The sequence below is a fragment of the Pollicipes pollicipes genome, unplaced genomic scaffold (assembly GCF_011947565.3).
Source record: "Pollicipes pollicipes isolate AB1234 unplaced genomic scaffold, Ppol_2.1 Scaffold_4751;HRSCAF=5608_pilon_pilon_pilon, whole genome shotgun sequence".
Lineage (NCBI taxonomy): Eukaryota > Metazoa > Arthropoda > Thecostraca > Pollicipedomorpha > Pollicipedidae > Pollicipes > Pollicipes pollicipes.
Genome location: NW_023596549.1, coordinates 141,167 through 164,175, shown reverse-complemented (window position 1 = coordinate 164,175; position 23,009 = coordinate 141,167). Strand labels below are relative to the sequence as shown.

Sequence of the window (23,009 nt, the reverse complement as noted above, 5' to 3'; positions counted from 1 at the left end):
CGACGCCGATTTCTTTGTTTCGGATGAGGCTGCTGTCAGAGCAGATCGTAACTTTAACGATCTCACCAACACCGCTCTTGCGGTTGACCGCTACAGTGTCTCGAACCGGGCGGCTGCTGCCATCATCAGCGCCTTTCAACAGGACGGCAGAGGAGGACAGGCTGCTTTAGATGTAGATCCTAATAAGATCTGGCGCGCAAGAGACAGAGCGAGAAAAGAGGCGGCCCCTCAGAATGCGGAATCAATCTACGAGTCAGGTTGGACTAGTCTTCACTTCGATGGCCGCAAAGACAGAACCTGCATGGCACATAGCCACGTGAATGTCGTCAAAGAACACGTGGTTGCCATCGCTGAGCCAGGCAGCCGCTACGTGACTCACTTCACGCCCGGGTCCGGCCGCGCCCTGCACTTGCTCAACGAGCTTCACTCCGTGAGCCAGCAGTTTGACGGTCTCGTCAAGGTCCTCGGCTACGACGGCACGGCCATCATCACAGGGACGACAGGTGGAGTGTGCCGGCTGTTTGAGCTGGTCACTGAGTCACCCGTGCAATGGTTCATCTGCCAGCTGCACGGAAATGAGCTGAATTTACGTCCCCTGCTGCTGAGTCTGGACGGCACGACTGCGGGACCGAAATCTTTTTTCTGGACCCATCGGCAAGACCTGCAACGGAGAGGTCTGGAAAACGGACGTCGTGGCATTCAAGCCTGTGCCCGGGCATGTGTCAAGCCTGCCGGTCGACCTGGTCCAGCGGCTGGACACCGACCAGCAACTGCTGTACCTGCTGGCCTCAGGCGTACAAAACGGCTCCGTCCGGACCGCGACAGCTCGGCAGCGAAACGGACCCCTGAACCATGCTAGGTAAATATGAAAGCACGGGTTCTTCTAATTCCGGACGTTTTTAATTGCATTTGCGAGAAATATTATGCACATTGATAAGACAGTAATAATAGCCTTATTCCACGCAGAGTATCGAGGAAAATGGAATAATAGACATATTGACATTTCGGCGATATACCTTGACGTAAACCAAGCTACGTTATTAATACTGTCGCCAAACAAAACCAACGATATTGGTACTGTTTTGTCTTCGAATTCATAGCAACGAATATTGAAACTTTCTCATGCATCATCTGGCATTTCATGTACTGATCGTTAAGCACTTACTCATTACCATGTGTTGTGGCATAGTATGTCGTATCATTTACTCGTTGGTTCATGCTTACGAGTATACTTGCTGATAAGTGTTGCCGTTGCGTTAAAATTGAAATAATTTTTGCATGACCTGGTGCTCAGTTCGGGACAAATTGTTTTAACTGTTCTGTAACAAATTGTTTTAACTGTGGCCGCTCGCCTGCTCCGAGATACATCTCCACCAAGACTTCCAGCAGGGCTATATAGGACCTCGTCCAGTACGTGGTTGGCCACCATGTGCCGGCGTGGTTCTTCATTCGACAGAACAGCAGCTGTGACGTGGGCTCACGCAACCTGTTCCGAAGCATCGCGCTGCCCGCGAGCTGCCGCAGCGCACACGGACCACGGTGCAGCCAGTGATCCAGCGCAACGGGTGCTGGGCCCATCCGGAACAGCTGCTGCTGGCCATGGTGGCGGACGAGGACGTGCGGTCCGCGAACAGGCGGTTCAAATCATCAGCGTCGCGGGTGAGCAGCAAACCGAGGGGCCCAGGATCTTCGCAATCCCAAGCTTTCAACTTCGAAGCCGTGAGCTACACGGAGCTGATCTGGCGCGAACCAGTCACGCAACCCCCACTTTTACGAGACATCAGTGACGGCGAGCTGCGAGGCATAGTGCACGCTTCATTGCCCATCCCTCCTTATCCGGTTCATACCCAGGCGATGGAGAAGGCCGTGCGCACAGTCACCGAGGCATGTTCGGCGGTGGTGGGAAAAGAGGCGCGGCATGGCCTCATCACGGCCAAGCTCATGCACCCACATATTCACCCCACTGTTTTACTGATCACAGAGCAGGGTCCAGATAAGGAATATGTAACAGAAGAGTCTTCGTTTTGTCTCTTGGTTTTTTAAAGGCAAAACTCCAGTTCTATGGTTTTTGTCACCCTGTCTTTGCCTGTTAGTATTTTAAGCTTTCGAATTTTTTTCCGCCTAAAATGCTGCGACAAATCTTATCCCTAACAAAGCAGCCGGCGAAATCTAGGCGCATGAGAATTCAGACGCACTATGGGTCATCGCCTTGCATTCAAAATTCTGACCAGCCCATGTCGTGTTTGTATTTTGACATCTACACTGTTGGGATAGATGCCTACTCAATGACCCAAAATGCCTATGCGCTCGTGGAATTTTACGCCTCCAGGGAAAGCAATGTTCAAATGGATGAATAATCGTTGGAAGCTGGAAAGGCTTCTTTGCTGAATGACATGGATGAGCAGAATGGCCAGGATCGCGCACCAGAGCGAAAGAGCTGTAGATGTATTCTAGCCAGCAATGACATTTAATTATCTCCAAAATATGCTATGTGAATTAAGAGCAGACAGCGGTCTCCGTCTCTACCCTCCCCCCTCCCCCCTCCCGCGGTCAGCGGGCTTGCCTCCCAGAACAAGGTCCTGAGGTATATCCTGAGCTTGCCCCTACTTTTTGAAACGTTCCTACGCCTATGTAGCGTACAGAACCTTTCGGGCGAATGGAAAGCATTTATGGAAGGACCCTGCATGACAAGAGTGCCCCGGCACGCCAGCAGAACGGGCCCAGCAACAGCGCAGGACACTCCGAGCAAATGCAAAAAATCGAGAGCAACATAGGAGGCTCGTTCACAATCAAATTAACCGTTCAGGTAGGCATAAAGGGCTCGGAAACGGCGTGGGAACTTTGGATAGCGTAAGAAGTTTTAAAAACTCCTAATGCCCCCCCCCCCCTTCCAATTAGCGGAGAATAATTTGTGTCGAGATGTGGGTACTTCACTTTTTCTTGCAACTGTTCTTGTTCGCCTGGAAACCTGGAGGCGGACAGTTTCGTTGCGTTTTGTACACAAAACTTCGTCTGTTCAGCCGGTTATGCGTTCCTCCGGAGCTTATGGGCCCCTTCGGGGCCCAATGGGGGGCATGGTCCCATGCCCTCCCCCTCTGGACTCGCCCCTGCCTGAGCATCATGTTACGCCCTTCAATGCCCTTCTCTCCTTCTTGCGCTAAGGTTATAGGCACTTAAAGAAAGTGTCCCACATGTATACAAGGTTTTGAACTGAAATAGTCATCTTGAAGACCTTTCGGTGCTGTTCACAATCTTGTCCGTTTTAAGACCTAAGTGCTTATAGTTTCTGAGCTACACACCCGCGAAAATGGCGAAAGGTATATCGAGGAGAGTATTTCAAAGATACGTTGGCACTCATGAAGTCATAATAACGTCATTCAAGTCCTGCCTTTCCATAAGCCATGCGACGATCAAGGCCAAGAAAATATGATTATCGAAATGTTTAAGTGTGGCGTTCGTGAGCGCAATGTCCAGGTAAAACGGCTGTCAATTGGTTCTCGATCAATGTTGTGCAAGGTACGATGACGTAATCGAACCATGACGCGTTGAGGAACATATTTACTAAACAGATAACTGTGCTGTCTAGAGCCGTCTTTTACGCTTCAAAGGTATACCGATAGCTATGAGTGAGCTTGTTCCATCGTATCTGATGTTTACTTCAATATCTTCAAATGTGGAACATACCCTTTAAGCGTGAGATTTACCGATGCAGGCAGCTTTGGGGGCTGCAGCCCCCACCCCCACCCCCAACATTTGAGAAAGTTTAACACTAGGCTTACGGCGAAGCAAAGCCTCCCAATCCTGGATAAACTCCCGCGTTGCCGTTACGCTACATCAAAGCCCTCTCCCATACATGTTTCCGCACGCCTCCAATTGTTTCCATTTCGCGTTGTGCATGTTAATGGATGTCGGTAAACAACGACAGGGGGACGTCCGACAGGGCAGAGAGCGGTATTCCAGGTTTCCAGTCTCGCACAGCAGTCGCGGCAGGCGAAGGCAGCCGTCGGCGGGCTGGCTCCCAGTATAACCGGCCGTCAGCTGAGCGGGGGTCGGGCGTCTCAGGGTGACTTGGCTTTTTGCCCGATGCGCGTCCTAACACGAACCGGTCTTGGTGTTTGATTCCTTTGTATGGCATGAAGAGGAGAGCTTCGGTCCCGTGATGCCGACATCAAAGAAATCGAAAAGCGCAAGTAAGATAAGCGTGATGAAGATGCTTGGCTTTGTTACACGCATCGCAAGGAATTTTCACGCTTGCGGTGAGCAAAAATGTTTTTTTCAGTGAATATTTTTAGTGGGGTCCCACCTTACTCATTGCGAAGTCCTGTAATCGCCCTTGCCTTATCCCAATTGCCTCAGATCTCCACTAGCAGATGGCCTGACTGAAGATAATGCGGGCCAGGCTCTTGACCTTGCCTGTTAGATGGCACCATGTTATCTTGCAAGATTGTCCTCGTTCTGTGTAACAGTCAGCTGTGTTCTTGTTTGCATCCATCCCGCCTAATCGATTGCATGTCTACACGGCATTCAACCAACTGAACTCGGATGCCGCTCGCAGTTATTGACGATAACTTTTACCGATAGCTTCATGTCAATATTTTCGTCCCAATTTCAGCGGGTCCAGTCATATTAAGGTATGTTTATTAATTTTGAGTCCTTAACCGGCATCACTAGACTCGTTACCTATGATGACTCTAAATTAGCAACTTAGGAACATGTCGCTCTCGATCTGATCAGCCTGAACGCATAACGTCATGTTCGTCAAAGCCAAGTTTTCGAGTTCACACTATCACTCTAGGCCCCAGCATAAGCACCAGCGTCTGCAACTCACAGAGCACCGCCTCATCCGGTGCGCCGCAGGCAGGAGCATGCGATCCGCTCCACAAGCTGACATCTGAGGCAGTCGTGCCCACCTCGACCCCGTCAGCTGTGACGACGCCCCTCAGACAACAAGCCGAATTGACTCGTTCAGCGCATCACGGCTGATTGCGGGCCGTCGTGCGCGGGCGCCGCCGTCCGCTGAGACGCAGTCAGCTGCAGCACCATGTGGCGCCCGGGCCTCGACCGCACCCTCCCGCCGCGGGCGGCCGGCGTGCTGCTGCTGCTCGCGACGGCAGCAACGACGCAGCTCCCCTGTCAGGAGAAGTACTTCTCGCTGGGCCGACCGCCGCGCGGCGCGCCTTTCGTGGAGGACGCGCGCCGCGTGGGCCTCTGCCAGCGGTACCACGGCGCCGACTACTACTTCACGCTGTTCGACACGCGCTACCGCATCCCCGTGTACTCGGCGTACGTGCCGGCGCCGGAGCCGGCCGACGGCGCGCGCAGCGGCAGGCGTCGCACCGGACGCTGGTACGTGGAACACTCCCTGGCCGAGGACAGCAACGGCACTCAGGTGAGATGACCGCGCTAGCGGGGAGGAATGCCAGGGCTGCGTAAAATAGCGCACCATCTGGCTTGAGTAAATGCGAATGCTAAAGAGGTTTATCAGTTGTGCAGCTGCGGAGCTTCGGTGCCAGTTATCTCCGACCAAGGCTGTGCGGTTGGTGTCTGCCGGCCGATTGTCGATTCTGTTCGGGGACTAAAGCGAGCGTGTCGGCCTGATGACAGAGTCTGAGTCTGTCCTGTCGTTGAGTATTGTATCATAACACGAAACCCCACCTTGCTGTTGCCTTTTCAAGCAGACGCTGCCTTTACCTTGCCCATGATTTTTTAGCCTGAAAGACTTAATAAGTCACAAATAGATAAGCAATGTTGTTAAATACCCTCTGAATACGCGACATTATTTCCACAGATTCTCACTGAGTTAACTCACTACATATAAAACTTCCTGGCCATGGGAACAGCACCTACACACACGTAAAAAAAAACTGCGCAATATCATAGGCGCCATGTTCACGAAGTAATAAAGCTGCGAAAGACGGGCCCGGGCTCGAGCCGTTTTTTGTGCACAGTGATCCTGTATCTGGCACGCTCGTCGCCAGCCTCGCAGCGCCTCCTCTGTCGTCTGTGGACAGGGTATGGACCAGTGGCCAGGCTCCAGAGGCCGAGTGTCACGCCGCATGCGGGACCAGCTGCCACGCCTCCAGGCCGTCGACGACGACTACGCCGAGTCGGGCTTCAACCGCGGCCACCTCAACCCCAACTTCCTGCAGGACGGCAAGAATCCGCGCCTCGCCACCTTCACCCTCACCAACGCCGTGCCTCAGGAGCCTTGCTTCAACCAGGGCGCGTGGAAGCGCGCCGAGCAGCTGTTCGATGATGTGTTCGTCACGTTCTGCTACGCCCGGAACGGTTCGCTGCACGCGCTGACCGGCGCCGTGCCGAACTACCCGGCTGAGGAGAGTGACCTGAGGACGACTCGGACCATATCCTGCGGCGACAATGAGGGCGGCTGCAGCGTCTGGAGGCCCCAGCACGAGGAAGACATGTACCACAGGTTAGACTGAGTTCCAGGACGAGCACCGCGGTGTCGTCTAAAGACGTGTACCACAGGTTAGACTGAGTTCCAGGACGAGCACCGCGGTGTCGTCTGAAGACGCTCAGACGTGCATAAGGCTTCGGGGAAATAATAATTGCAACGATTAAAAACTGAAAGCAGATATAAGTCGCTGGCGCTTAGAAGAACACCTTTGCAACGTAAAATCGTGTCAATTAACTCCAGGCAGTGTCCCTGAGCATAGGTCAAAGCCAATTCCTTGGCCATCATCATGGAACACCGGCCTGAGGCGTCGGTCAAATTCCCATGACATGTCGGAGCCCTGTCTTTAAACCGCAAGAGGCTGCAACACCCTATTTCGGGCTTTCTTGTCTGGCGTGTGATGCACGTGGCGTCTTAGGAGCTGAGTTTTAGGAATTCTGTCGCATACAAGACCTGGTCCTTGGACCTGGCAAGGAGAGAGTATCACAATACCTGTATGATGTGGATGATTTGTTAGGAAACGGGTACCAAGAGCCTCTTTAATTACTCGATGTTTCTGGAAATAAGGTACCGCGAGCAATCTGGAGACAGTATTTCATTCCTCAAAGACATGTTTTCAAAGTCCGGGCCCCTCAGCAAAGTGCAAAGACACTTCATTCAAGGAACACATCCCCTCTGCAGGGTCAACATTCCGTCCCGGATGTGGACGGCGGCCTGCTGCCGGTACATGGAGGATGGCCGCCAGATGGCGCTGCCCTACCTGCACTGGGGACTGAACGCGCGCGACGGCATTGCTCACCTCAACGTGGGCGGCCACGAGCTGCGCCACTTCGAGCTGCAGCTACGCGAGTGGCACTACGCAGAAAGCGGCGGCGGCGTCTCGCTGTTCGCCGACGGCTGCTGGCCGGCCGGCGGCGCGGGCCGCGAGCCGGCGCAGGAGGCCGAGGTGCGGGCCGCGCTGCAGCACGAGGCCGCCGATGACCCTACGCTACATGTGGGCGGCGACCTGCGCGAGCCGCCCACCGCCGCGGCCCAGCCGCCTGCTGACCATCGAACTCCGCCAGGAGCTCGACCCACTGCTGCTCCACGCCATGGGACGCCAGCGGCGCGTCCAGCAGCTGACCAACCGTATCTACGGCCTGCTGGCCACCGGCCGCTACTTCGTGAAGTGCGTCGACCCGCTGGACAGCTACGTGCACAGCCACGAAGCGAACAGCGCGCGCACGCACCACACGCTCGCCAGCCCCTACTGCTCGCTCTCGATGAGCTACGAGCCGGACGACCCCATTCCGGACCTAAACGCGCTCCAGCCGCCGTTCCCGCTGCCGGAGTCGGCCTCGCCCCGCGGCGCCGCCGCGTGCGGCGAGCCGGTCCAGCTTGCTGCGACGGGCACTCTCCATCACGCCGACGCCGTGCAGCCGGAGGGCGGGCGGGGGCCGTGCGAGCTGCGCCCTGGAGGTTGAGCAGCTGATGTTCCTGTCAGCCACGCTGCAGGCGCCGGGTCTCGGCGCCGGTGACTACATCGACGTGTACGACGGGCTCAGCTGGCTGCTACGCTGTGAACGACACGTCGCCGCGCCGCCTGCTGACGTCGCACCACCAGCTGGTGCTGCGCCTGTCCTCGCGGAGCGTCGCCTGGACGCTCGAGTACGCCGCTCACGCCGGCGCGCTGGCCAGCGGCGACACGGTGCTGCTGGTCGACCGCGAGACATGCGTTGGCCTTACCTACCCGCACCGGCGCCGTGGCTGGCCGCATGTGCGCTTCTACGCTAACCCGGGCGGCGCCGCGCGCCACCAGATGCTGCTGGACGGCGCGCCGCAGGGCCACATCGTCGGCAACGGTGCGCGGGTGCGACTGCGCACCGCACACACCACGGACGCGTCGTACGACATTCTGTACAGCTCGTACACGTCCAACATCTATTACGACCGGTTCGACGACAGCAGCAAGCAGCTGTGGCGGGTGGGCGGGCTCCCGCGCCACGGTGGCCAGATCACGTTAGAAAACGTGCGGTTTGACAAATGGTACTTGGCCTTAAAGGACAGCGTGACGGACGACGGGGGAGTGTTCAAAGGGAAGTTGTGCACCAACCACAACAAGTGGCTGGTCTACAAGCTGCCAGCTACGATCAAGGTCGAATACGGGTCGGAGATTCATGGGTTCGAGACAATGGTGCGCAACGCTTGCGCACCAGGGGAGAACAAGCCACTCTGCACTGTGTGAACAGAAATGCACAATGGTTCGCGAAGAAGGCCGCAACGGAATAGTGTTCAGTATCTCTGGCAGACTGGTGCACAGTTGTACCATGGTTCAGAGGTGTAAGGTTAGAAAACCAGTCGGGGGCCCAAACTTGATTAACCAAGGGTATCTAACCCTAATGTTGACTAACCAAAGGTATCCCCGAACACTATTATCTTTCCAGTCTGTGGTCATTTTATTTTGCTACAAGTTCAAGACTCAATTCCTATTTTTCTCATGTTAAAGCATTCACTTGTTGGGGTTATATGAGAGAACAGAAGCTGGTCGTGAGAAAAGGATCACCTCTGCACATAATTCCAACTCTGGGTTTCTCACTCCCCTGAATGACAGCCTGCTTACGCTCCCGTACACAGAGACTGTTTACCACGCAGGCCCGATTTATCACGACTGTCCGGTTGACTGTATGCACGAACAACCTGACGAGACCAAGGTTCATTCAAATACGCACGGCTATAAACAAGAGGCACCAGGGTACCGCTGCATCATATGGGGTCGGTCTGACGCAGGCTGACTTTGTATCATTCCGTGTAGCGGTATGCTCTTGGATGTCTCCCAAAAAAGTTATTACGAAGCGTGCAGTTATTAGTTTATGGAGATCTACTGTTTTGCAGAATGCGACTAGATAACAGAGATTGATTACTGGCGACAGGCGGCTCCCATACGGCGCATTACACCTGCTATTTTCTGGCTCGATTTACGCGTCATCCATGAAGCAATAAACGGACGGCTTAACGCACCAACGTTTTCGTCGCCAATTTCTTTCTCAGTTTGCAATACAACGGGTAAATTCCTCGACAAAATAACACATCCGGTACAAGGTGGCCCGGTGCAATAACAGTAACATGTGCACCAATATATATACATATGCATGTTCGGCGGTGAGCGTCTCACGAGTGTCAAGTCATGTGCACGACCTCCGTCTTGCCATACGGTGCATGGGTAATCTCGCAATGTAATAATCATGAATAATCATGAGTTTATTCCGGTTTCCGAGAATGCACTGATGAATGCTTCACCCCGGCAATGCGGCTGATAACGCTCCGTCGTTCAGTTGGGTTCAGTCCGGCAGCGGTGCGCCGCGCAGGAGTATTCTGCAGCCAACGGAGCGTTCATGGGTGAGGCACGGACGTCTGGGCCGGGCGTTCAACGCAGGGACTGAATGACCCGCTGCGCAGATTCGCCTTCTTTACATACATCTTGACTATTTTGGGGCGGATACTTGCATAGCCTTTGCAAATGCTTTTACACGACTTCCTCGCAGAAGGAGCGCCCGTCCAACGTACAGTGACCTTGTTTTGTTCACGCGGAACAGCGCCTTCGTTCATCTTTAAGCAGTCTCCCTCCAACACTGAAAAACAGGCAAACCTGTCGAGAGTTCTCAAAGCCTATCGGGAGGGGGGGGGGGGGGTCGATCTTACCTCTGTAGAGAGCCACACTTTGCAAGAACTGCAAAGGGGTTCTTTTCGTCTCGTGTCGTTCTTTTTTGGCCAGGTTCTCAGCGTCAACGCAAATTATCTCGCCTAAGAATGCTTGATTTTCTCTGTCACCGGCCAATGGCTACATATATATATATATATATATATATATATATATATATATATATATATATATGTCAAGAGAGACGCGTCGCTTTACCATGGAGCGCGTTGCTCTACTATGGAATACGTCATTCAATTGTGGATGCGTTGTTCTACTGTGCTGAGTTCCGACGACACGACATTGTGCTGTGACGCGTTTCCGGCGTATGCAGATGGAGATGCGTTGTTTTACTGTGGAATGAGTAAATCTGCTAAGATGCGTCGTTCTGTTGTTCCTATACATATGCGCCATTCTGTTGGGCTACGTTGTAACCACACTTGTTTGTGTTATTACGCTGATCTGAACGTTTTTGTTTTGTCTCTGGTGGGCTTCGATAGAGATGTAGAAACATATATATACATACATATATATATATATATATATATATATATATATATATATATATATATATATAGCCATTGAACATTCTCGAGCGAGATAACCTACACTGATTCCGAGAACCTTGCAAAAAACGTCCTCATACCAAGCAGACACCTGGATGGTTTCTGAGAACTCTCGAGGGTTTCAACCCTTTTTCAGCCATCACGTTGATTAACTTGCAATATACGACCATGCAATATGTTTTTACATCTCCATCGAAGCCCACCAGAGACAAAAACAAAAACGTTCAGATCAGCGTAATAACACAAACAAGTGTGGTTACAACGTAGCCCAACAGAATGGCGCATATGTATAGGAACAACAGAACGACGCATCTTAGCAGATTACTCATTCCACAGTAAAACAACGCATCTCCATCTGCATACGCCGGAAACGCGTCACAGCACAATGTCGTGTCGTCGGAACTCGGCACAGCAGAACAACGCATCCACAATTGAATGACGTATTACATAGTAGAGCAACGCGCTCCATGGTAAAGCGACGCGTCTCTCTTGACATACGATGACGGCAAAAACCAAAACTTTCAAATCAGCATTGCAAACAAACTTGTATAGCCATGACACAGCGCAATAGAACTACGCATCTCAATCAGAACGACAGAACGTTTTCCACAGCAGAACGACACATCCCGCGGCAGTACGACACACGACATAAGATCGTGTTCCAAAATCAGCCACAAGACAAAGCCGCGTCAACTATCAATGACGCTTCAGCGCCTCGCGCACTCACTGGACCTGCGTGTCATCACTACCGATCGGCAAGCTCCCTTGTGCCCTCTTCCCTTAAATCCCGCATTCCGGGCAGAGTCCAGCACGGCCCGGACACAACTACGCAATCACGCACCTGCAGCAAAAAGTGTTGCAGGAAGACGTGTGGCGGGTGGCGCTCGACCGGGCCCAGTGGTTGAGCGAAGAACTTGTATGATAACTCCTGCAGCAGAGCGGCCGCCACTATGCCCTGCACCTTCTCCACCGTCATCTCCTCCGCCTCCACGGTAAAGCGGCTTTCGGCCAGACCACAAGCCTCGGCTGCAGGTTGTTGTCCCCGACAGCTCGGAAACAGGTTATGTCAGCACCAATGTGTCCACAGCAGCCGCATCTGAGGAAAAGTCCCAACAGCAAGCTGCTGAAACCTGGATGTAATTAATATTTGACCTCAGCTCCAGCTTAGACATGAGCAGTTACAAGAGTTCACGATTGTTCGCTTGCCGTGGGGGTCGCGGGACGGCCGTGCGAGAAGGACAAGGTGGTAGCCAGGGGCAAGGCAGTAACCGGCTTATATTACGTGTGGCATAGACGCCACCAGCGCCACCAGGGTCGGGGGAGAGGACGACGCGCAATAGGTGCCGGGAGGACCGCTGCCTCCTCCCCCTCCCTCCCCCCCCCCCCCCGCCTGGCAGGCCCACGAACTCTATGCATTAATCCATAGCGACCAGATGAGCCACGATTCACGAGCCAGTGAGTCAGCGAGAGCCGGCTGAAAGAGCAAGCAAGAAATGCACGATGAATATTACTCCTGCGACAAAAAATAAAGATCCACCTCATTCCAGAAATGGGTAAATCACTCATCTGCATCAACACAGTACAAAATGACTGTACAGTTCTGCACGATGCTGTTGCACATTGAGTATTAATTATGGTGTTCACAGGCATAATGTATCAAATGTTGTTGCATTAATATATTTAAGTAACAGCTAATCAGGGACGGATCCAGAACTTTGCCGAGGGAGGGACCGCACTTCACTGTTGTGTTCCCGGAACCTGGAGCCAAACGTTTTACGAAATCGACTCTTATGCGTGTTATATATCCCGGACATGAGATTTCACCTGTGTGGCTTCTGGATCAACGCTCATGACGGATTAGCCCCTACAGCAACATCAACCCATGACGCAGTGCCTCAATATGTATCAGCCGTGTTACTGGAACTACTAATTTCGTTCAGAGCATCAGCTTGGAAAAACAGGCCGAAATTTTCTGGTCAGGGCCTGAATCACCCTTCCGGCCTGGCCCGGGGTATCCAGCAGCTGCCATTCTGGCGATACGGAGACCGTGCCTCCCTGGTCGATCTGGAGGCTCCCAGAGGGATACATCACACACTGCGCGGGTTCCCTCCCTGGTGCGACAAGTCCTGCGACCCGAGCACCTGGCCCTGGATCGACGCATCGGCCCCTCACTTACGCCAAGGACCCATTTCTAGCGCAGGAAGTCCAATAATTGGTACTGCGACATTCGGCTTATTGGTCGCTGGTTGAAACTGTCCGCAGGGGCCCTCGCTCCGTACTGTGACCTTTGACTCACACAGGATACCTCCACTATTTCAATGTGAAAGTGAAACCTTAGGCAGTCATTCCTCATGTGTCGTCACCGCGAAACGGTCCAGAACCAACGGCTGAGGCTTTTTTAATTTTTGAAAGTAGTTGTCATGTTCAGGAAATGTTTGGGAAAGGGCCCTCCTAGGGCTTGGACCGGCACGGAATCTACAGTTCGGTATCGGTGGTCTCAGTCAGCTGATAGAGGACCCTCACTGCCTCGGGGACACGCGATCAGTGCAACAGGCCGTATTACTGATACTTCAGAGTCAGGGCTGGGATACCTTGGATATGACCTACGGCCTACCCATCTAACTCTACGATCGGGTGCTTCGTTCGTGGGCCCCGTGAGTGTTGTTGAATGCTATGTGGCTTCTCTTGAACAATAAAGACTTTGGGCTATGTATGGTGCCCTGGAATCTGTCGTCACTTGAAATGAAGGCTTTGCTGCCCTTTGTGGTGTCCTCCGGAATTGGGTGCCTCTTGTAAATCAAGATTATGACGCCCCAAAAGGAGAGCCTTCGGTGCCCCGCGCCGAGTGGAGCTCATCCAGGATTTCGTCAGGGTGGAGTGCAAAATAAATTGTGTGCCTCTATATTTGGTACCACCCGAATCAAGACTTCGTGTTCCTTGGAATGTCCTCTTGAATTTGTTGCCTTTAGAGAACAAATGTTATGGTGCCCTTAATTCAATGCTTTGGTGCTTTTCGCCGCATGGCCGTCCAAGGGTTTAGTCAATGGAAGGACACGGGTAGACTGGTGTAACTTGGGATTTGGTAGCCTCTTGAAAAAAAGCTCTCGGGGGCCCGTTTGGTGCTAACTGGAATTTGGCGACTCTGAACAATAATTTGATGATGCCCGAAACGAAAGATTTTGGGGTTCCTCCACCGACCGGAAAAAAAAATACAGCATTTCGTCATGGTGAATGATAAAGCAACTGTGGTGCCACTGGATGTCAGTCTCCTTAGAAATAAGGACTTTGGGGCGGTTTAAATGGTCCGCTTTGATTTCGTGCCTCGTGAAAATAAGGTTGCGGCACCCAAAATGTCTCACTGAGAAATCAGAAGGAAAGAAAGCTCAAGAAAGAAATCAGAAAGAAAGAAGAATGTTTTCGTGCCCGGTCAACCTGTGACTTTGGTGCCTCTCTCGAGGCAGCCAAACCACGTTGGGCCCCAATGGGCAGGGCATGGCCCGATGCCCGCTCCCACGCAGGTAAATATACCACTGCCCTTGTGCAGGGTATTTGATGACGCAACATAAATATGGATACGGGGAGATGACAAGATGAAGCTGCCTGAGAAGACAGCAGAATATTCACCATTCAGCTGGTGGTCCCCGTCGTATTCTTCTCAGTTTGGCGAGAGCCCCAGGGCTGTTCTGTGTCGGCTGTCTCCGATCCTCGAGCCGTAAACTCGCAGAAATGTTGAGCCCGAAACAAAAAGCGTAAGCTTTCAAAACATTGGTCAAGAACCTGGTTACAACAGGAACCGCAAGGAACGAGTTTTGGGACAAAGTAAGATCGAACACACTTTTGGATAGCCCGCCTGTAAGACAACGTGTCTGCAAAGCACGAAACTCTTAGCTCGTAGCCTTGTGTAAATGACTGCTATTACTATTTGACCTGAACATGTTTGATGTTATGTTAACATGTGCCTGAGTGGCCGGCTGGATACCCTTCGCTCGGGTGGGGTGGGGGTGGGAGGTAATTTGAACCCCCTGCGATCTCAGGGACTAGGATTGCTAGAGACACTCAATTCACAGGGTGCGTTGACCTGTACGTGATCTCCGTTAGGTCAAATTTTGAGCCTCCTAGGTCATGACCTTCGGGTCAAATAAGGTCAAACAAGGTTATCTCCAAGTTGGTCTCCAAAGTGTCGTCAGAACCTAGATACCTGTTCTAAGCAAAAGGTCACATACTCAGCCAATGGAATTTGGTCATTCAATTGTTGTGCTGCCTAAGAAAGTATGTCAGAGACGCATGACTTCGTTTAACATTCGGTTGTTTCATCAGATTGAACGATTCCCTTCAAATTGACTCCGCTGAATCCTTTTCCTGGCTTTGACCTGCCGTAGGTCAGCGACCTTACAATGTACATCCAATTTTTAAATACCACACGACCCGCTATTCAATTGTCTACAGTTAAACAAAATTCGGCGTGGATACGCCGCACCGTTTGAAAACCATTCCGGAAAAACCCTCAGGGGTAGTTAACTGACCCCCACCCGAGTGCGTGTCAAGAATTGTAAATTGAAGTTAAAAAATATGCCTTGCGAATAATCTGTCAGAATCTCGTTTTGAACTGAAATTAGTACTAGGACCCTTGCCCTACGAGGGCGAAGTCCGTTGAACTTCTACTACGAACTTGATAACCATTGAAAATATCGAGTAAATTTGTCAGTGCCACCTCTGATATTTATACCATATGCAGTAGGTAGGAAGGTGCAAAAGCAGCCAATAATAGCGTATACTAATATCTAATGTTGCAATTTGGACAGCGCTGCCTGCTGCAAAAGTGAGGCCACATCGCACATCGTCACAATTCGGTTGACGGGGTTCTCGAGTGGACAGACATCAGTCGTTTTATATTTGTGGAAACACCGAGAGGCTCACCGAATATTTTGCCAAAACTGCACAGCTCCCTCGGAACACCACGCCTTCAGATATCACCACAATAGGCAACAACACGGCCTCCAGTGGCGCGATCGAGCCTGGCCCCGCAGCTTCCCCGCCCCGCTTGAGGCGCTTCTTGTCTCGTTTCCGGCCCCACTCGGCCTCTGGTCACCGAAGCCGTCTTTGCATGTCTTTGGTCGCGGAGCCGTGAAGCATGTCTTTGGTCGCGAGGCGCTGGCTCGCATTTACTGCCCGGTGGCCGAGAGGGTCGGCCGGCTGTCATTGCAGCCATCCTCCTCGCAGCAGTGGTTACAGGTGGTCTTGGTGACCCCGAAGCCGGTGGACTTGCAGTATGCGGCGCAGGAGTCGGGTGCAGGACCTCGCTAGCAGCAGCAGGATGCCGTTTTGCACGAACACGACTCCTGAAACGTGCGAGATGGGTCCTGTGTGGGTGATTTCCGCAGCCCTCAAGAGTGGTGCTTCAAGCTCCTGTTGCAGTTTGCAGTCGGAAGCCGTACGTACAGGGAAACAGACAATTTAGCATTGGTCTCTTCTAAAACAGCTCAGGGCGTCATCTATATTTGCACTTCACGCCGTACCTGATATAAAACAACTGCAGGAATGTTTTAATTGCCAAGAAACAGTTCAACATTTCTAGGTTTAGGTTGTATACCATTGCAGAACACAGTTGCTGAACGATCAATATTCTACTTGATGCAATTGAAAAAAAGTTATTGAGCAGCGAAAGCAAGAAATGTAAGAAAGAGCTCTTAATATTATATATATATATTATATTATATATACATGTTGTATATCTATATTTGATACATACTGCTGGCTCAGCATTGACGAGCTTTTTGACGTGTCGTTTCTAGCTTCCTGGCTTTGGACTTGGCATTATCGTTTAGGTTTTTTTAAAGATGGTTTGCACAAAATACTCATATCTTCGTCGCTCTTTACATTCTAACGTTTTGACATCCTATCTAATCGGCGGAGAAGTTTGAATGGCAAATGAATATTTTTTTAGTTTTAAAGGATAAAAATTGTGCAGTGCTATTGGGAAAGCATCTTTTGGTACAGAGAACACAGGGAAATATGACTAATTGAAGCAAGACAGAATCCTATTTTCACTTTGATACATATAAAATACATTCATAATGGGAGCACTACAACGATACAATGAGAACACTATTGGGACAATTACATCAATACTGCTCACCGCCCCATCACCTTATAGTTCAAGAGTGGTACAAGAATTTGTTTGGAATTGTTAATCAACATGTAAAGCAAGGATCTGCCAAAATATTCCAAAACACAACACAACACACACACACCACACAAGAATATATATATATAATATATATAGATATATATATAGATATATATATATATATATATATTATATATGTATATTATATATGTGGTGGTGTGTGTGTGTGTGTGTGTGTGGTGTGTGTGTGTGTGTGTGTGTGTGTGTGTGTGTGTGTTGTGTGTGGTGTGTGGTGTGTGTGTGGTGTGTGTGTGTGGGTGTGTGTGTGTGTGTGGGTGTGTGTGTGTGTGTGTGTGTGTGTGTGTGTGTGTGTGTGTGTGTGTGGTGTGTGTGTGTGTGTGTGTGTGTGTGTGGTGTGTGTGTGTGGTGGTGTGTGTGTGTGTGTGTGTGTGTGTGTGTGTGTGTGGTGTGTGTGTGTGGTCTGCCTGAAATTTGGACAGGAACTTTCAAGGGCGGCGGTTTTTGAGACAAGGGCCCTTGGCAAAGGTATAGCTTGTTCGAAGATCCTGACCACTCGGTGCAGCAATTCCAGCTCAACATATCAGTTTAAGCTGATATTTGAACGCCATTGCGTCATGCCATGCCGCTTCGTGCCAGTCTGACGCTCCCTGCCTTGGCGAAGTGGCCGACACAGATGCAGCACACAAGCCAGCTGTTTGGGGCGCCCAATGTACGTCTCCCCTTCACAGCTGACTGCCGAGTCGTCCGCTTTACCAGCGGAGGGATACTAGGTGTGAAATGGAAATTGCGGCTCAAAGTTAGACGTTATGCGCTTGTTTTTTTATTAGCTGTGGTACCAATTGGAATTAGCGTGGGCACGCGATCACTGATGACTCCGTGGCACCCTACCCGTCTAAGCGTTACTCGCATTTTTTCTTTTTTACGTCGACCCAGTCTGAATGGACTGAGAAGTGAAACACAGTGCACCCCGCAAGGTCAGCGACCTTCCCTATCACCTGCCAAAAAGTGTTCAGGCGCGCACGTTGGCAAAGCGGCCAGCCACGCCTCCACCCCACGATTCTCAGGCAGGTTGGAACTCCTAAGGTGGCCGGCGGTCGCCCGCCTCACCTGACAGATGACTTAATGGACGCCCGCCTGACCTGGAAGATGACCTGATGGGCGCCCGTCTGACCTAACAAATGAGCTGATGGGCGCCCGCCTGACCTGGCAGATGAGCTGATGGGCGCCCGTCTGACCTAACAAATGAGCTGATGGGCGCCCGCCTGACCTGGAAGATGACCTGATGGGCGCCCGTCTGACCTAACAAATGAGCTGATGGGCGCCCGCCTGACCTGGCAGATGAGCTGATGGGCGCCGCACACCACCAGGTAGTCGGTGGCCACCTGCTCTGCCCAGCCCAGGCACGCGTTATCGCCGTCCCAGGCCGTGTAGCGGAAGTCGAGGCTGCACGAGAAGCAGGTGCGGTTGGCCATGCCCGCGTCCGTCAAGTTGAAACCTGCCGCATGCAACCTTGGTCGAGACGCTCCTCGCTCGGTCATCACGCATGTGTTGGCGGCGTACCGGCTCAGGTATGCGTGTGCGTGAGGCCAGGTCGTAACCGGCACAATGGGGTCAGCGCATGCGTCTGCCTTGGTTGTGCTAAAGGAGAGGAAACTTCACTTTAGCAAACAAGTGGGAGTCCAATGAATGGGAAACGTTCGCACGTGCACAACAATTTTGGTTGTTACAGAGGTTCACTCTCATGGATCAAGAAGGATCTGAGCAAAGTGCAAGAATCAAGTATCGCTTGAGTAGCATTAGCCTCGAAGACGAACTGAATGATGCCAGAATATCGTGAATCACGTTAGTTTGTTGAAATTCTGATATTCATTGCGATGCACTCTGCGCCTTGAATATTCCGGAGGTGTTGGCATCTAAGCGAAAATCCAAGCGTCCATTCCCAAGGTCAGATCAAGTCACCAAGTGGCCTAACCTGACCTCTCCGCAGCAGTTATTTCAGAAGCCTACCTGCCATGGGTCACAGCAATGCTTTTTTAAGAACAGCCAAATGACAACGAGCTCTTGACTTCATTAATTTCATCATCATTGACAGAATTAATCAGAGACGAAGTGACAAATATAGCTTCCTGATTCGGGAGAGAGATACCGGTGGAACACACTCCAAACGCTCAGCAGCTGCCTTTTACAGCTCTTCTCGAGTCCTTACTTCGCTGATGGTTCGAGACCACCTGGTCAACACGGACCGTCATAATAGCCAGCCCTGCCACAAGGCCTGCCATGGTGAACTTCATGGTGCTGAACTGTGGAGAAAGTCGTACGTCAGCTCAGTTTCAGTAATTGAAATCATGCACTGCTATCTCTGTCCACTTTTGTCTCTTTCATTCTTTCATCTCTCAAGTGAAAAAGGCTAGGAGCAGCCAAACTGTACTCAAAGCGCATTTCCGATGGACCCGGGTGCCCAGAAAAACTGCCCAATGACATTATTTGTCTTGCAAACCTCGTGCGTCAATATTTGTATTCGCAATAATTCACGGATGTAGAGGTTCGTACTCAAGTCTCCGTTCGAGAACCTTCGCTGTTCGCAAGTGCCTCGCACGTAAACTTTTTCTCACAATATTGTTGATTGATTGTGAAAAACGTTGCATGCACATTATTGATATAGCCGTCCTTCAAATACGCCAATATTCGCATCGCATGTCTTATCGTGCGCTCTCATTTGTTTATGAAAATTAATCGTCGTATTGCATGCATTTGTATATGCGTTCCTTCATATATTATCTATTCTCAAATGTTATTCTTTGTATTACGTTTGTTTGCAGATAATAGTTTTTGCCATCCATTCGTAAACGTTGTGATCGCGCAACATTTTTGGACGTACTTAATGTTGTGCATGAAACAAATGATATTGGGAGCAGAGACCTCGCTGCTTTCTCATCCTCTGCCGTTATCACGCTGTTCGCCCTCCACCATTCTTTCCCTCTTCTGTTCCTTAGCTATGATCCGTATTCTGAGGAGTGCTGTGACATTATCACATATAGTGTGTTTTTTACCCCATTTATGACAAACGGAGTTGCCAAATGGCATGATTCTCTGCGATGCCACAATAAAATGCATGGAAAGTGCGACACGAATAATTGCACAAACTAAGAAATGGGATACGTGGCATAAAGGGAATTCAAATGCGTGGAAGTTATAGCGCACAAGCCTTGGGTGGCTCTTAAATTGGCGGAAGACGCACACATCTCTATTTGTGATCACTGGACGACGTCATTGGATCACATGACCTTATGTCATAGACTACGCCTTACTTCACTTTACCTTTTAGACTCTTACACAACACGGAAATTGTAAATTCCATTAAGCACGGTGCGAAGAATTACGTGTGGGACAAAATGCGATACAATGATAGCGTATACGGAGCGATCGGCACGAATAAATTCGTTCGCAGAGAAATGCGGTACAGATAAATGCACAAGCCAAAATACGACGCGGAAATTTGCGCGTGCGGAAGAAATTTATATAGCAGGATTTCCGAATGTAAATAATTACGCTTACGATGAAATCGATGAGAGTAGATGGCATGTGAGAAAAACAATGAGAAAACTCATCACACACACTATTGAGTGGCAGCCGTTTTTGTGGCTACAAGTTTCTTGCATTCGGGTTTGCCGCACCAAGCGTTGCGTTTGCGAAGAATGCGTCTACAAATATTCGCACGAATAAATGTTAGACACAGGGGCGCGATACAAAGTCTGCAAGCAAAAATTGAGCCGGGAGAAACTCAACCCAAAGTTTCATGCTAGAGTGCCGGTTATGCGACTATGTCTAGTAGAACCTAGGATGGACCCTGTCCGACAATTAGCGTGGGCTGGCATTGAGATAAACGTGCTCCCTGACCACCAAAATGCGCTTACCTGCGTCACCAACGGAGCCTTGGCGGGCCACTCCAACCGTCCTGCTGCGAATTTCAGGCGACTTCTTCCACAGCAAGGCGCTGCCGAATGTCAGCACACCTAAATCCAAGCCTCGACGCTGTCACATTGTGCCGGCGCTCGGGGTCCGCCGCCGCCGCGAGCCACACCCCCGTGCGGTTCAGTTGTGTGACCACCTGCCCCCTGGCAGGTGCCGGGTCCGCCCGTCATCAGCCGACAGCGCTGTCGTTCATCACCCGATGCATCGGCGCCGGGCCGCACGCGTCGCCCGTCTTCATAATGCACGAGGCGGTGGGTGTGTACCCCAGCTCATCAGAGGGACGCGGTTCGGATGGCTTGTCCGGGCTTTGATCCCGGGCTGCCATTGATGTGGCGTTGTACAGTGCGTAAGGTATGCCGCACGTGACAACGGTCGTTCGGCTTTTGAGGAATGTATTTGGAGACGCCCAGGCAAAAGACAACGGACGCTTCATAAAGCTCGGTAGCCCTTCCACCACAATAAAAAACGCGATTTATGTACGCTTTTCCCGTATTGTAGGGAGTTCACACAATCGCGCCACTCCTCTCGTGCATGCAAGGGGATGTTCCACATTTGAAGATATTAAAACAAGCATCAGTTATGATATGATAAGCTCACTGATAATTACTGACACACTTTTGAGTAGAAAAGATCGAGACAAACAACTTCTCTGCTTAGTAAATATTCTCCTCAATAAGTCATTGCCTGATACGTCATCGTAACATTGCTCAACATGATTGAGAGCCAACTGACGACCGTTATATATGAAAATCGTGTTCACGAACACTAAAGATGACCGACTCGAACAATTGTGCTTTTCTTGGCCTTGATTGCTACATGACTAATGAAATGTCAGGATTGGAATAACGTTATCATGGACCTCATGGATGCCGCCACTGTAGCATCGACAAGACATAATAAGGTTAAAAATTTCAAATATTTTCGAGTCCAAATGACGCTGTCAACGCTTTGTAACAGCGCTACCCAATGCTAATACACTGCTTCCCTGCAGTCGCAGGCCCGTCGTCACGACAACGACCGTACACACCGCTCCTGGGGCCAATAAAATAACGTCTGTGATTGACCCAGCGGGCAAGAGCCTGTTACCGAGAAGTTGGTTGGTTGAAGTTTGAACCAGTGCGTCACATGGATCATGTGACACCCCGTTTCACAAAGCCAAATTGCGCCTCGAAAAGGGCCACGGCGGTAAACGCTGTAGGGCAGACATCAAAGCCATAGTAAAATATTTTGTTACGTTCGCGGGATAATAGCTCCATGTCCGCACATAGTTCAGTCTAAACAGAGGGTTCCAAGCTTTCACAGCATCTATCACACAAATAATTTGACACCTTAGTGTGTGCAAACATTACAGAGCACCCTTGGTGAAAATATCGAGGAAAATCCAACGTCTCACTTTCGTAGTGGTGGGGAGGGAGTCAAATAAGATATCTCCCCCAGTGTCGGCTACTTCAAATATAAATTCTGATTTATTCGGAAAGATTTCTAGAAAACTGGTCGCACTGATCAAATCGCACTCGTCTGATATCACAAAAGTGAAATTGGCGGAATTGATCCCTTAAATTACTGTCCGCACTACTCGACTGCGCATTACCGGCACTGGAGCCGTAGCTGACCTGCCTTTGATTGGCACTAGAGCTCGCCAGAGCTTCTCACGGCCAAAGGAGGTCGGATCAAGTCCGTTCGCGGAGCTTCCGTTTCGGCATAAAGTCTTCTAAAGCGATATCGAGCACTAGTCATGCAGTTCTATTTGGAGGGATCTGGCCTTGCGCAAAACCATTCATAAGATATGTATGTAGAGAGCCTCTGCACGCTGTTGTCATCCGCCTAGAGCCATTTATTTGGCTAGATATTTATATTTTCGTCAAGATGTAACAGAGCAACGCAGCGTTTATATCACGTTCACAGAGCGAAGCATCCACAGCTTACATAGCATTTGCGGGCGTTTACATGAAGTTTACCTTCAATGTGCATGCCTGTCTACCACATAAAAATTAGCATTCACACTAAAACGGACTTAGTATCTTCGGTCATCCAAAGTATTTTTGTTGCAGTATACAATCAATATGAGATTAAAATTCCAAAAGTATACTATTTTGTGTTGCCTAGAGACTGCTTTGCCTCTTATACGAATTCAAGCTGCATGTTCACAGATAACGCCGCTTTCATGTAGTCTGAACTCCAGGCTGGTCCTTATTCTGACCTGAATAATGAAAGATTAAGCAGTTGACAAAT

At 50.7% G+C, this 23,009-nt stretch overlaps 1 protein-coding gene across 1 annotated transcript; it reads left to right on the top strand.

Moving 5' to 3' along the window:
* The first annotated feature begins 5,041 nt into the window (after positions 1–5,041).
* On the top strand, positions 5,042–8,639 carry LOC119099628 (uncharacterized). The gene is made up of 6 exons (XM_037222697.1): positions 5,042–5,389; positions 6,012–6,433; positions 7,097–7,292; positions 7,480–7,716; positions 8,019–8,171; positions 8,238–8,639. The coding sequence occupies exons 1-6, from the start codon at positions 5,042–5,044 to the stop codon at positions 8,637–8,639; spliced, it is 1,758 nt and encodes a 585-aa protein (XP_037078592.1).
* The last annotated feature ends 14,370 nt before the right edge of the window (positions 8,640–23,009 follow it).